General features: G+C 45.6%; 1 protein-coding gene across 6 annotated transcripts in view; it reads right to left on the bottom strand.

Annotated features, from left to right (window-relative positions):
* ascc3 (activating signal cointegrator 1 complex subunit 3) overlaps positions 1 to 13,361 on the bottom strand; it is a 116,979-nt gene that overhangs the window by 77,484 nt on the left and 26,134 nt on the right. For all 6 annotated transcript variants that reach the window (XR_009788806.1, XM_061775447.1, XM_061775442.1 and 3 more), the window contains exons 8-10: positions 12,209 to 12,334; positions 9,329 to 9,532; positions 3,673 to 3,813 (exon numbers count right to left, since the gene is read on the bottom strand). Coding sequence is in view for 5 of the 6 variants with exons in the window: in XM_061775447.1 (XP_061631431.1) it covers positions 3,673 to 3,813; positions 9,329 to 9,532; positions 12,209 to 12,334 (471 nt within the window). In the remaining variant the exon portion in view is untranslated. The remainder of the gene's footprint in view (positions 1 to 3,672; positions 3,814 to 9,328; positions 9,533 to 12,208; positions 12,335 to 13,361) is intronic.

Raw genomic sequence — 13,361 nt, 5'->3', positions numbered from 1 at the left:
GTGCTCAATACGTGTATTCAAACCTAATTTTTAGCTAAACTATAGTAGACAATTTGCTGGAAATGACGTGCATGTGTTACATAAATAAACAATGCAAATATGAATTTTAACTGACCCCATAACATCTTTGTCCTCTGACGTTGTTTAATACGTCAGCGCCTCGCTCGGAGTTATGTTTTTTAGTCCCCACATAACACGCACGCACACACACAGTTAACTATGGACCATAACCACAACGGCACACATTCAGCCAGTGGTTGAATACACCAAACGTACAGTATTTGATTGACAGGTGAAAGGCTCGTTTCCAGTGCCTTCAGCGGACACACCCACGCCCACATAGTCCTGCAGCTCGAGCCTTATTTTACATACACAGTGATTTTTTTCTAATGCATTTAAATTTGGCAGGCTTTTTAAAAACACTCTTCTCTGTGGTCTGTCAAATTTAAAAGACATTTTTTGGCCTCTTTAGTGGGTTAATGGGACTTTTTAAACCTCTGTGCCAAATGTATAATATTTGTTTAAGTAAAATGTTTGTGAACAGAGCCTGAGTCAGTTTTATTCATATTTTTTAAATGTATTGTTGTTGTGTTTATTTAAGATATTATATTCATTGCTTTACATTTCAATGCCAATGTTCAATATTCTTTATAATTAAAAGTTATGAGTTTGCTCCAATATCATTGTATTTGTGGCATAAAAACAACAACAACGATAGTATCATTTACCATGATAGTTTTTGGGAAAAAATATCATCCTACCTGGAGGTGGGGATCGAAGGCGAGCGCCTGGTGGCCGGGCCTGCACGCATGGGGCCCGGGCAGACACAGCCCGAAAGGGTAACGTGGGTCCCCCTTGCCATGGGCTCACCACCTGTGGGAGGGGCCATAGGGGTCGGGTGCAGTGCGAGCTGGGCGGTGGCCGAAGGCGGGGACGTTGGTGATCCGATCCCCGGCTACAGAAGCTGGCTCTAGGGACGTGGAATGTCACCTCTCTGGCAGGGAAGAAGCCCGAGCTGGTGTGTGAGGTCGAGAAGTTCCGACTAGATATAGTCAGACTCGCCTCCACGCACAGCTAGGCCTCTGGTACCAGTCCTCTCGAGAGGGGTTGAACTCTCTTCCACTCTGGAGTTGCCCACGGTAAGAGGCGCCGAGCAGGTGTGGGTATACTTATTGCTCCCCGGCTCGGCGCCTATACGTTGGGGTTCACCCCGGTGGACGAGAGGGTAGCCTCCCTCCGCCTTCGGGTGGGGGGACGGGTCCTGACTGTTGTTTGTGCCTATGCACCAAACAGCAGTTCAGAGTACCCACCCTTTTTGGAGTCCTTGGAGGGGGTGCTGGAGAGCGCTCCCGCTGGGGACTCCATTGTTCTGCTGGGGGACTTCAATGCTCATGTGGGCAATGACACTGAGACCTGGAAGGGCGTGATTGGGAGGAACGGCCCCCCGATCAGAACCCGAGCGGTGTTCTGTTATTGGACTTCTGTGCTCATCACGGATTGTCCATAACGAACACCATGTTCAAGCATAAGGGTGTCCACATGTGCACTTGGCACCAGGACACCCTAGGTCACAGTTTGATGATCGACTTTGTGGTCGTGTCATCGGAGTTGCGGCCGCATGTCTTGGACACTCGGGTAAAGAGAGTGGCAGAACTGACAACTGATCACCACCTGGTAGTGAGTTGGCTCCGATGGTGGAGGAAGATGCTGGTCCGACGTGGCAGGCCCAAACATATTGTGAGGGTCTGCTGGGAACGTCTGGCGGAATCCCCTGTCAGAAGGAGTTTCAACTCCCACCTCCGACAGAACTTTGCTCATGTTCCGGGGGAGGTGGGGGACATCGAGTCCGAGTGGACCATGTTCCGCGCCTCGATTGCTGACCGGAGCTGTGGCCGTAAGGTGGTCGGTGCCTGTCGTGGCGGCAATCCCCGAACCCGTTGGTGGACACCAACGGTGAGGGATGCTGTCAAGCTGAAGAAGGAGTCCTGCAGCTTTGGTGGCCGCTGAAGCAAAAACTCGGGCATGGGAGGAGTTCGTTGAGGCCATGGAGAAAGACTTCCGGACGGCTTCGAAGAAATTCTGGTCCACCATCCGGCGTCTCAGAAGGGGGAAGCAGTGCACCATCAACACTGTGTATATTGGGGATGGGGCGCTGCTAACCTCGACTCGGGACGTGAGCCGGTGGGGAGAATAGTTCGAAGACCTCCTCAATTCCACCGACACGCCTTCCTATGAGGGAGCAGAGTCTGGGTTCTCTGAGTTGGGCTCTCCTATCTCTGGGGTTGAGGTCACCGAGGTGGTTAAAAAGCGCCTCGGTGGCAAGGCCCCGGGGGTGGATGAGATTCGCCCGGAGTTCCTCAAGGCTCTGGATGTTGTAAGGCTGTCCTGGTTGACACGCCTCTGCAACATCGCGTGGACATCGGGGACAGTACCTCTGGATTGGCAGACTGGGGTCCGGAGGGTGTGTTCCAACTACAGGGGGATCACACTCCTCAGCCTCAGTGGTAAGGTCTATTCAGGGGTGATAGAGAGGAGGGTCCGTCGGGAAGTGGAATCTCAGATTCAGGAGGAGCAGTGTGGTTTTCGTCCTGGCCGTGGAACAGTGGACCAGCTCTACACCCTCGGCAGGGTCCTCGAGGGTGCATGGGAGTTCGCCCAACCAGTCTAGATGCGTTTTGTGGACTTGGAGAAGGCGTTCGACCGTGTCCCTCGGGAGGCACAAAAGCTACTGCCTACGCGTCCCGACCTCGGATAAGCGGTCGAAAATGGATGGATGGATATATCGTCCTAAAAAATTGCGATCGTGACAGGCCTACTTGCGAGTGGAAACTTGAGATACGAGCGCTGTATGGTGGTAGTGAACTCAATTCAACTCACTTCACAATCTGCAGCAGTTTGGCAAATCGAGAAAATTCATCAAAAAAGAAGCGTCAAGCTGTTTAATGCAACTTCAACTTGAACTTTACTTTCAAACTAAACAAAACAAAGAATTACATTGAGTATTGTTTGTTTTAAAATGCTTTTAATCATGCAAATAAAGCACATTGAGTTACCTTGTGTATAAAATACGGTATATTTATTACACATTGTTATGTATGAGCTGCTTTGCTCAACAAGCACTGCCCCAAATTGCTTGGGAGCAGTTTGTGGCAGTGCTTGCACAAGGCAGGCCCATAATTAGGAATACAAAATGTAGCAATACCCATCATCAACGAAGAAAGTAGCCTTGACGGTGCTGCCGTGTGCTAACTGAAAAATCGAGCGAAGTCAAAGGAAGTACATGCGTTTTCCTTGGAAATACAACACGTACACAACTCCACATGAAGCCTGCCGCGCTTAAATTCATTTCCTAGTGTCGATACAATCGATTGCTTCCCTTTTAAAACGATTTCAATCAATATATTTCCATCCGGAAGGCTAACTTGCCGAGAACAGATCGATCCAGTTGGATCATAGAAATATAAATCAATACATCAATATAATGAATATATTGTTCGACCACTAATACTTCCCACCAATGCTGTGGTTCAAATAGGACCACACGTTGATAAGAAAGCAAAAAATATACATTTATGGAAATAGGTAAGTTTGCAGATTCCAGTGTTTTGATGCTACTTCATGGTTCCCGGGAACATACAGTATTTGTGTGTATGTATGCAAGTATGTGGGTACCTGTGTTCGTAGAATTTCCCCTTTGGTTAGCTGCATGTCACCAGTGAGTTCTTTGACGGTGATGCCCAGTGGCTCCAATCGTTTACTGAAATAGTTGGTCATCTCAGCTGCCAAAGCCTTCATTGGCGCAACATACACTATCTGCACACACAAACATATGGAGCGGGAGAGAATGAATGAGGATGGACACCACAGCAGCGTACATTGGATTGGGGGTGATGGAAGATGAAGGCGGTGGTACAGAGGGATAAGGGCTAATGAACAGTCAAGAGGAGATGCTAAAACGCTGGTGATCAACTGCCACACGATCATTTGTTTATCAAGTCTATCTGCAGAGCTCAACAGTGAAGTCCAGTATAGGAAGTGCTTTTTGTCACGAACGTATGTGTGAGCATGCGTTGAAAGAACAAAGTCTCTGCGTCGGAATGCTTTATTTCTGCTCAGTTTGACACCATGGATTTCAAAGATACATACTGCTGCTACCTTTTGAGCGGTGTGCCATCAGTTGAATCTTTGAACAATTACAACCTCTCGTGCGTTGCCGCCTTCGGAAAGGGCACGTTGGTGCCATATTTCCTGGTCAGCAGACCAGGCCTCCTTTTTCTATTCGAGATTCGAGACAGATCTTAGCATGGGTACTCTATCTAGGTTCGTGGCATAGAGCATGTTGTATCGGCGTTACCAAACAAATGTTGTACATATGAAATCATCTCCAAACAAACTGGTAATGTAATGTTTTGGATTAAAGCAGCTGTCCATCTGAGCCCCCCTTTTTTTTTTTGCATCATAGCTTCAGTTAATTTCTTTTCAGTGTGCCGTGCAAAGGTTTTATTCAACAAAGCGAGTTGCTTGAAGGAGAAAAACATCAAATTGTTAGCTTCGAAAACATTTAGACAACCATATTTCTTTTTAGCAGAGAAGTTCATTTGTAAAGCTGTCAAATGTGCAGTGTTTATTTTCAAAGCTCCAAAGTTCAAGCACAGTGTCTTAAATGAAATGTGGATTTGATTTTGATTCAAATCCATTCATTTCAATTTACTCCAAATACACAATTCATTAATATCGATGCCTGTGACACCTTACGGTGGTACACAAATGTCACGTCTCACTTTTCTCCAGTGTTTTCAGAGTTCACCAAATAAAATATAATGGGCACACTAAGTTTACAAACACCATGCACCTTGTCTTAAACACAGCCGTCTGATTGTGTTGTTAATAATTGGGTTCAGTGTATAAAACACCTGGCAGTTGACTTAAGGCAGAAACATTTTTGTATACAAGGGACTCCTGCATATTCGCGGTACGGCATTTTCTAAATTCACCTATTCACAGATTTTGGGGGGAACCTATTCCCCGTTATTTGCTGAAATTCCTCCTAAAACATGGCGTACGCTCAAATCCAGAAACGTCGTACGCACAGAAATATTCAAAGGTATGAAACTCTGCGTACTCGTGAATCCAAGCACATTTCCTTCGTACATTCCAATCAACGTGGAAATGAGCGCACATGTCGGAGTAGCCGACTCCTCCCTGTCCACGCCCACATTTGAATATGCAAATCATATTTAAATGAACCCTGCACCTGAGATGCCGATCTCTGCATGATCGGAAAAAAAGGAAAATGAGCAAGGAAATGAAGAGAAATATGTTTTCTGAATATGAAGTTTCTCAATGAAGTGGAGGCACGCAAGAAAATCCTCTTTGGCACGCTGTCCTCCCTCGTCAACAACGCGCGAAAGAGGAGCGAATGGGACAGCGCGTGTGCGGCTGTCGATGCTGTGGAGACAGAATAGCGCGCACACGCTGAACGAAAAAAGTCATGAAGGTGGATGTGAAGCGGAGGACGGCGGCTGCCCACCGCCAAAGTGTGGCCAAAACAAGGCGGAAGAACCGGCGCGGAGGGCCTCACCCGTTCGAGGAGAGAATGGCTGCGATCATGGGTGACGCTGCTCTCTCAGGGGGGATGGGAGGACGTGTGGCTGACTGTGATCACCCCACAAGGTTAATACCATGTATCTTTATGACTCAGAACAAATGTGCTCATACAGTAACCTACACTCAGCCCTCTGACATAAAAGTTCATGCGTAAATGTTCTATGTGTGGTATTTGTCAAATAGAAGCACATCTGCATATCAAAGAGGATATCAAAAACTTTGACTCCTTTTTGATTACTCAATTTATTATTTTAATACACAGGAGAGGATACGCACACTGACAAAAAAAAAAAAATCATGTTTTTTTTTTTTGAGGAGAAGAGGGGTAAATGATGTCAATTTCAACACATTTGAATCACGTGCAACCGATGTCCATGTTCAAATGAAGTAAATTCAAAGGACTCTTTTTTCCGTGCATGTGCCGGAGTCGCAAGAAGCGAGGGTGAGGGCAAAAGGCGGCATAAATGATCGCCTTGATCAATTCATAGGTGTCCTCCCAAATATCAGTGGTTCATTAAACACACTGGTTAACAAATGAATTCTCAGTCCTCGCCTCAATTGCATTGTTGAAATCAAAGGTTGCCGGGCATGAATTGTTCATCAGTGCCAATTATTCACGTGTCTCTGGTGCGCAGATTGATGAGAACAGTTTCCCAGCATCGCCTCGAAGTGTCGCCACAGCACCAAAAGAGGAGGAGTGTTACCATCAAGCCAAGGTAGGAGACTCAAGTGCCCTGTAGAGGCCTCCCGGAGCATGACCTTGACTGTATCGCCACTCACAGGGACTGACAGATAAGCTATCCACCCTATGTGCGTGGCCAAAGGGTCTCCCTTGGTCGAGCCAGGTTGGGCCTGGAACAAAATGAACCCTTTATCTGCAGACCCACATGTCCAATTTACAGAACATGAAAAAGGACAATAGTCATAACCGACACCACAGCTGAGTCCTCCATTCAATGTGCCTATGTAGTGGCAGAGTGGGAATGCTGACTTTGATGAATGAAGCACATGGCCACAGAATATTCCTCCCTACCACGTGCCAAAGCATACCTTTAGCAGACATTTTTTTAGTTATGTGAAGGTGATGATCAAATACTAACATATTTGGCAGTAAATTGGACCGGAATATGCACACCATTTTCCCCTTGATCAGATTGATGATTGACAAAGCTATTGCCACAGTAGCGCATTTCGCTTTGCTCATCCAGCAACCTGTAATGACCGCCCGTGAATTATTATTAATCAACAAGACTTCGCACGGATGAGAGTCACCTGTATGAAAATATGGATTTAACAGCGCTGTAATGAGTGACCAAAAAACAACAGCCAAGTGTTGGTATAGGCATAGACGAGCGAGAAGAAAACCAAAGTGTAATCCTACAGTTAGCTTAGAATGAACTAACCATTCAGACCCATTCCTTTTGACAAATCAAGACACATACCTACCAGGGGGGCGGGTTTCAGTCAATATCCCACGGTATTGCCTCCTTTTCAAATACATATCTTTTGGGTCGAAAATGACCGATCGCATTGGGCTAGTCACAGCTATGACATATCTAGTGGCCTGGCAGTACAAACACACCGCTTCCCGATGCAATGCTGTTATTGGATAGAGAATGACGATGGAGCTGCATGCTTCCTCACTGAAGCTAATTTGTAATCCACGACTTTCTGGTTTGGGGGCAATATGTTGTTCTTGACACGTAAAAAGTTCGTCACGAATGAGAACAAAGCAATTGCCCACTTTTCCGATTGGCCCAAGATACTATCTGTACAAAATCTACAGAGCCCTGCACCAAAGCAGGGCTCTCCTGTTGATTCACCGCCCAACCTCTCGTTCATCGCTCGGCCCTGTTGATGGAAGGGAATGGACCTGAAAGAGATTATCTTCTCTCTTCCACCTCTGATGTTCACGCCCTGTTTGCAGGCCCACCTATGATGGAAGGGCGCCCGTGGTTCCTGCTTCCACCTCCTTTCCACCTCCAGCCACCCCCGAGGCTGTCACCCATGCACAAGGGGATGCCACCGAATCTATCTACGAAGCCATCGGACCCCCCACCAAGGCCACCCAGTCCGGGTCAAGGGTCACCGACCTCCTCATCACCAAGCCGCTCATGGCGACATCATCAGCTGCCGGCTGATGAGCATGCATTGTTTACCAGCCTGGGAAAGGGCTGCACTCAGATCACTGTGGAACAAATGGCTAGACTACCTCGACAAGAGGTGAATTGGATTTTGAATTTATTTCTATGAAAGTGCTCATTTAAAAGGTCCTAATTAGCATATACAGTGGAACCTCAATATAACAGACTAATAGGGGAGAGGGGAGTGGGTGGGTGGGGGTCGTCCGATATAGTCGATTGTCTGTTATCTTGAAACACTGCAATAGCCATATGCACCCATATAACTGTACAGTACAAAATTGTTTTATATGTTTTTGTTTGTTTGTTCGTTTGTTTGTTTTGTGTGGCCAAAAGCGCCAAGTACAGTACAAAGTTATTGTAAATAAATATTTTTCAAAAGCTTGAACATTTTTGAAAGTTTCACATTTTATCCAAATTTACCGTAGCAGTGTGCTTGGTCCTGGTGACCAAAAAAGGTTACTGGACCTAAAGTAGCACGTTTCAGATTCCAGAGACTTGTGTTTCGTATTCCCCAGTGTTAACACCACAGCCATGCCTCTCTCTCTCTCCTTCTCTCTCTCTCTCTGGGCTGCACTCTACGCACAACAGATAGAATCATCATCACATGGCCGCCATGTCAAATCGCCACATTCAACATGGCCACCATGTAAGCACAGGAATCCCATTCTCTGCCTGCATTGCGCCACAGCGCCAGTAAACAACAGCGGCAAATTCTGGAACTAACAGACTTTGTCAATGGCAGTTTACAGCGCCGTGAAAAAGTTTTTGCCCCTTCTCAAATTCAATTTTCTTTGCATACTTTCCCCACTTTAATGTTTCAGCTTGTCAAACAAATGTAAATATCAGGCAAAGATAACCCAAGTAAACATAAAATGCAGATTTTGAATGATGATTTCATTCAAAATGTAAGCCGTCACCTTATTGTGGTGGAGGGGTTTGTGTGTCCCAACGATCCTAGGAGCTAAGTTGTCTGTGGCTTCACGGCCCTGGTAGGGTCACCCATGGCAAACGGGTGCTAGGTGAGGGACCAGACAAAGCACGGCAAAAAGACCCCTATGATGAAAGATGTTAAAGGATTGAGGTGACCCCCGGACGTGGGTCACCGGGGCACCCCTCTGGAGTCAGGCCTGGAGGTGGGGCTGGAAGGCGAGCGCCTGAAGGCCGGGCCTGCACCCGTGGGGCACAGCCGGGCACAGCTCGAAAAGGTAACGTGGGTCCCCCTTCCCATGGGCTCACCACCTCTAGGAGGGGCCATAGGGGTCGGGTGCAGTGTGAGCTGGGCAGGAACCTTGGCGATCCCATCCCCGGCTACAGAAGCTGGCTCTAGGGATATGGAATGTCACCTCTCTGGCAGGGAAGGAGCCCAAACTGGTGTTTGAGGTCGAGAAGTTCCGACTAGATATAGTCGGGCTCGCCTCCTCCTTTGGTGTCATCAGACACTTTTCATTTAATTTCGTCTGCTACTCGGTGAAACCCTTCCCCGATTAGCTGACAAGTTTCAGTCAAGTTTCAATAAAGTTGAGTTCAGTATTTATTGTATTTTTTTTATTTTTTTTTTGCTTGATTTTGTTTTATACCTTGAATTCATCCTTTTTGATGACACCGCCTGGTTGTAGGTGTTGCCGAATCTCGTGAAGGACAGTCAGCATGGCGATGTTGGTCTTGCCAGCACCAGTTGGGGCACAGATTAGAAGGTTTTCGTTGGTGTTGTAGGCAGTCTCAAACACCAATGACTGGATCCTGTTAAGACGCTTCATTCCTTTGAATACTAGTTGGCCAACCTAGGTAAGTGACGCGCACATACACACAAGCACACAAACAGGGGACAAAATAGGAAAAAAATAGAAAACATTCAGAACAAATACTTCGTTCATGTACTTAAGTAGCTTCTTCAGTTATTTATTCTTCAGGTATCTGTACCTTACGAGAGTATTTATTCCTGTATTGTTTATATTTACTTTCTAACAACCTCTTACTTTTACTCCCGACATTTGAAAACACATTTCTGTCTACTCTTTTATTTTTTACCTTACTTTGTCAAAATGGGCTTGCTTTTTTCAACCTCCACAGATGACACAACATAAAAAAGACGTAACTTGAGGTGAACTCAAAACATCTTATTTTTATATATATATATATATATAGACCCCACCCTGAGCACTGAATCAAGATCGCTGCCATATTGGATGTGTCAAATTGGAGAGCTTGATGAAGAAACTGATTCAATTTGATGTGGTTGAAGATATTCCACCCTTTTTACACTCAAAGCGAGATTTCAAGGGCTCAAGACTGAACAATTACATGATAGTATTAAAACATTGTGTGAAGAGAATTTGCTCAGTTTGCTAATACTATGAAGTACTATATCTGCATAAAACTATGAATTCCCGCAGTGAAACCAGCCTCCAAACAACAAAGTAACTACTCCCATTGCTGTGAGTTGCGCTTAGGCAACATTGCTCATATTATGGATGCTCCTTGAAGATAAAGGGCTGAGAACACAGCAGGTAACTTAAGACAAACGCTGTCTGATGGTCTGTCTTCAGCAGTTGTAATTATTAATAGTTAAATTAATTGAAGCAATGCAGCTGGGACGCGAAAGTTGAACTCCAATCGGTAAGTTTTGTAGTATTTACTCAACATACTGAATTGAAATACGTCACAAAATATCTGTGTAAATCGATGTTTTCTTTTTCAAGTTTGAGCAAACACCTAACTTTATTTTTTGACAGCGTGCGGCCAGCGGCTAAGGTCCCTAAAACAGGTAGCCAGCCATGCGGTACCTGTTGTACACTGCACAAAAATATAAACGCAACGCTTTTGTTTTTGCACCCCCATTTTTTTGCGAGGTGGACAGAAACATCGAAAACTTTTTCTACCTTCACAAAAGGCCATTTCCCTCAAATATTGTTCACAAATCTGTAAATCTGTGTTAGTGAGCATTTCTCCTTTGTCGAGATAATGCATCCAACCTCACAGGGTGTGGGATATCAAGATGCTGATTAGACAGCATGATTATTGCACAGGTGTGCCACAATAAAAGGCCACTCTGAAATGTGCAGTTTTGCTTTATGGTGAGGGTTTGTCAGTATCTGGTGTGACCACCATTTGCCTCACGCAGTGCAACACATCTCCTTTGCATAGAGCGGATCAGGTTGTTGATTGTGGCGTGTGGAATGTTGCTCCACTCCTCTTCAATGGCGGTGCGAAGTTGCTGGATATTGACATACTGACTGGAACACGCTGTCGTATACGCCGATCCCGAGCATCCCAAACGTGAAACATGCTCAATGGGTGACATGTCCGGGGAGTATGCTGGCCATGCAAGAAGTGGGATGGTTTGAGCTTCCAGGAATTGTGTACAGATCCTTGCAACGTGGGGCCGTGCATTATCATGCCGCAACATGAAGTGATGGTCGTGGATGAATGGCACGACAATGGGCCTCGGGATGTCGTCACGGTATCGCTGTGCATTCAAAATGTCAATAAAATGCACCCGTGTTCGTTGCCCATAACATAGGCCTTCCCATACCACAACCCCAGCGCCACCATGGGCCACTTGATCCACGTTGACATCAGCAAACTGCTCACCCACACAACGCCACAACGTGGTCTGCCATCTGCCCTGAACAGTGAAAATCGGGATTCATCCGTGAAGAAAACACCTCTCCAAAGTGCCAGACGCTATCGAATGTGAGCATTCACCCACTCAAGTCGGTGACGACGACGAACTGCGAGACCCCGATGAGAACGACGAGCATGCGGATGAGCTTCCTTGAGACGGTTTCTGACAGTTTGTGCAGAAATTCTTTTGGTTATGCAAACCGATTGTTGCAGCAGCTGCCCGGGTGGCTGGTCTCAGACGATCTTGGAGGTGAACATGCTGGATGTGGAGGTCCTGGGCTGGTTGGGTTAAAAATGACCTGCGGTTGTGAGGCCGGTTGGGTGTACTGCCAAATTGTCTGAAACACCTTCGGAGACGGCTTACGGTAGAGAAATGAACATTCAATTCACGGACAACCGCTCTGGTGGACATTCCTGCAGTCAGCATGCCACTTGTACGCTCCCTCAGAACTTTCGACATCTGTGGCATTGTGCTGTGTGATCAAACTGCACATGTCCGAGCGGCCTTTTATTGTGGCCAGCCTATGGCACACCTCTGCAATAATCCTGCTTTTCTAATCAGCATCTTGATATGCCACACCTGTGAGGTGGGATGGATGATCTCACTAGCACAGATTGAGACAGATTTGTGAACAATATTTGAGGGACATGGCCTTTTGTGTATGTAGAAAAGGTTTTGGATCTTGGAGTCCACCTCACGAAAAATGGGAGCAAAAACAAAAGTGTTTGGTTCATATTTTTGTTCAGTATACAAAAAGACAAGTACAAGACTCTCACAAATCAATCCTTCTGTAAGAATGCGTGTAAACACAAAGGTGGACCGTGTTTCTTACCTCATCCAGCTCAGAGATGTAGATCGGTTTCTCTTCAAAGCCAATAGGCATTGGTTCATTGGGTGGAATCTCCACCTCTTCGTACATTTTAGTATTATCTCTGCGGATACCATCGGGTAGCAGCATCTGGTTGCAAATAAAATAAGAAATAAACCATATTTGGTATTCAGTTGTCCGTTGTCCTAGAGGTATAACATTTAACAGTATGTTCATTATTGTGGCTGTCGTTTGCATGAGTATAGAACGACAACCATAATAATTCTAACCATTACAATAGGGACCTCGCAGAGGTCACTGCTTGGACCCTAATAATGAACGTTGTAAAATGACTCCATCACTGACAGGCACTGACTTTTTCGAGCCAGAATACTCGATAAGATACTGCGGAAGTGGTCACAAAGTGTGGCGTCGGTGTATTTTGCCAATGAAAATGAGCGGATAATGAAGGAATAGAATACACTGAAAACCCTTATACGGGAATCACAAAATGATGGCGAAGGATACTCAACTTGAGTGTTTCACAATTCAATACCGTCTCAGTCAATTTGATGATCCACAAATTGTGACACACGGTACCAAACTCTCACCTACCAGTCCCACCACCTCATATGCAAAACCTTATCTCAGATAATCCATCGAATTGAAACTTTTTTTTCATCACTGTGTGGGGAAAATAATGTGAAGGTTATTGGAAACATCAATGCATCATTAAGGGAACATCTTGAAAAGATAAGATGGGAGTAGTAACTTGTGAGTAGTGGTCCAACAATCCAATGGTTGGTGAATTCTGCATCATGCTGATAGTAAGACCCCCTTACATCGAATGAAATGCTATGAATGCTTAGCCTGGCCACGGGACGCTTGGGCCACGGAGATCTCGCCATTCGCCAACGGCCGATCAGAGCCGAGCTATTTTCTATCTTTAAATTGGGGAAGATGAGCGATCTTATCAGAACAAAGCCTATTTACATATCGTATGTTAATGATATATATCCAGCCCTCTCGATGGCCAGGTGTAAAAGACAAACTAAAACATATTGAAAAGGCTCTTTATGGGCATTTTCAACCCAAATTATCCTGCAAATTGTAAAAACAAAAACACAGAACAAATATATTTTTTTTAATTTCAATTTTTTTTGGGAAAATGCCATGA

The sequence above is a fragment of the Phyllopteryx taeniolatus genome, chromosome 6, assembly GCF_024500385.1.
Source record: "Phyllopteryx taeniolatus isolate TA_2022b chromosome 6, UOR_Ptae_1.2, whole genome shotgun sequence".
NCBI lineage: Eukaryota > Metazoa > Chordata > Actinopteri > Syngnathiformes > Syngnathidae > Phyllopteryx > Phyllopteryx taeniolatus.
Note: the sequence above shows the minus strand (reverse complement) of the source record. Positions and strands in the feature narration are given on the sequence as shown.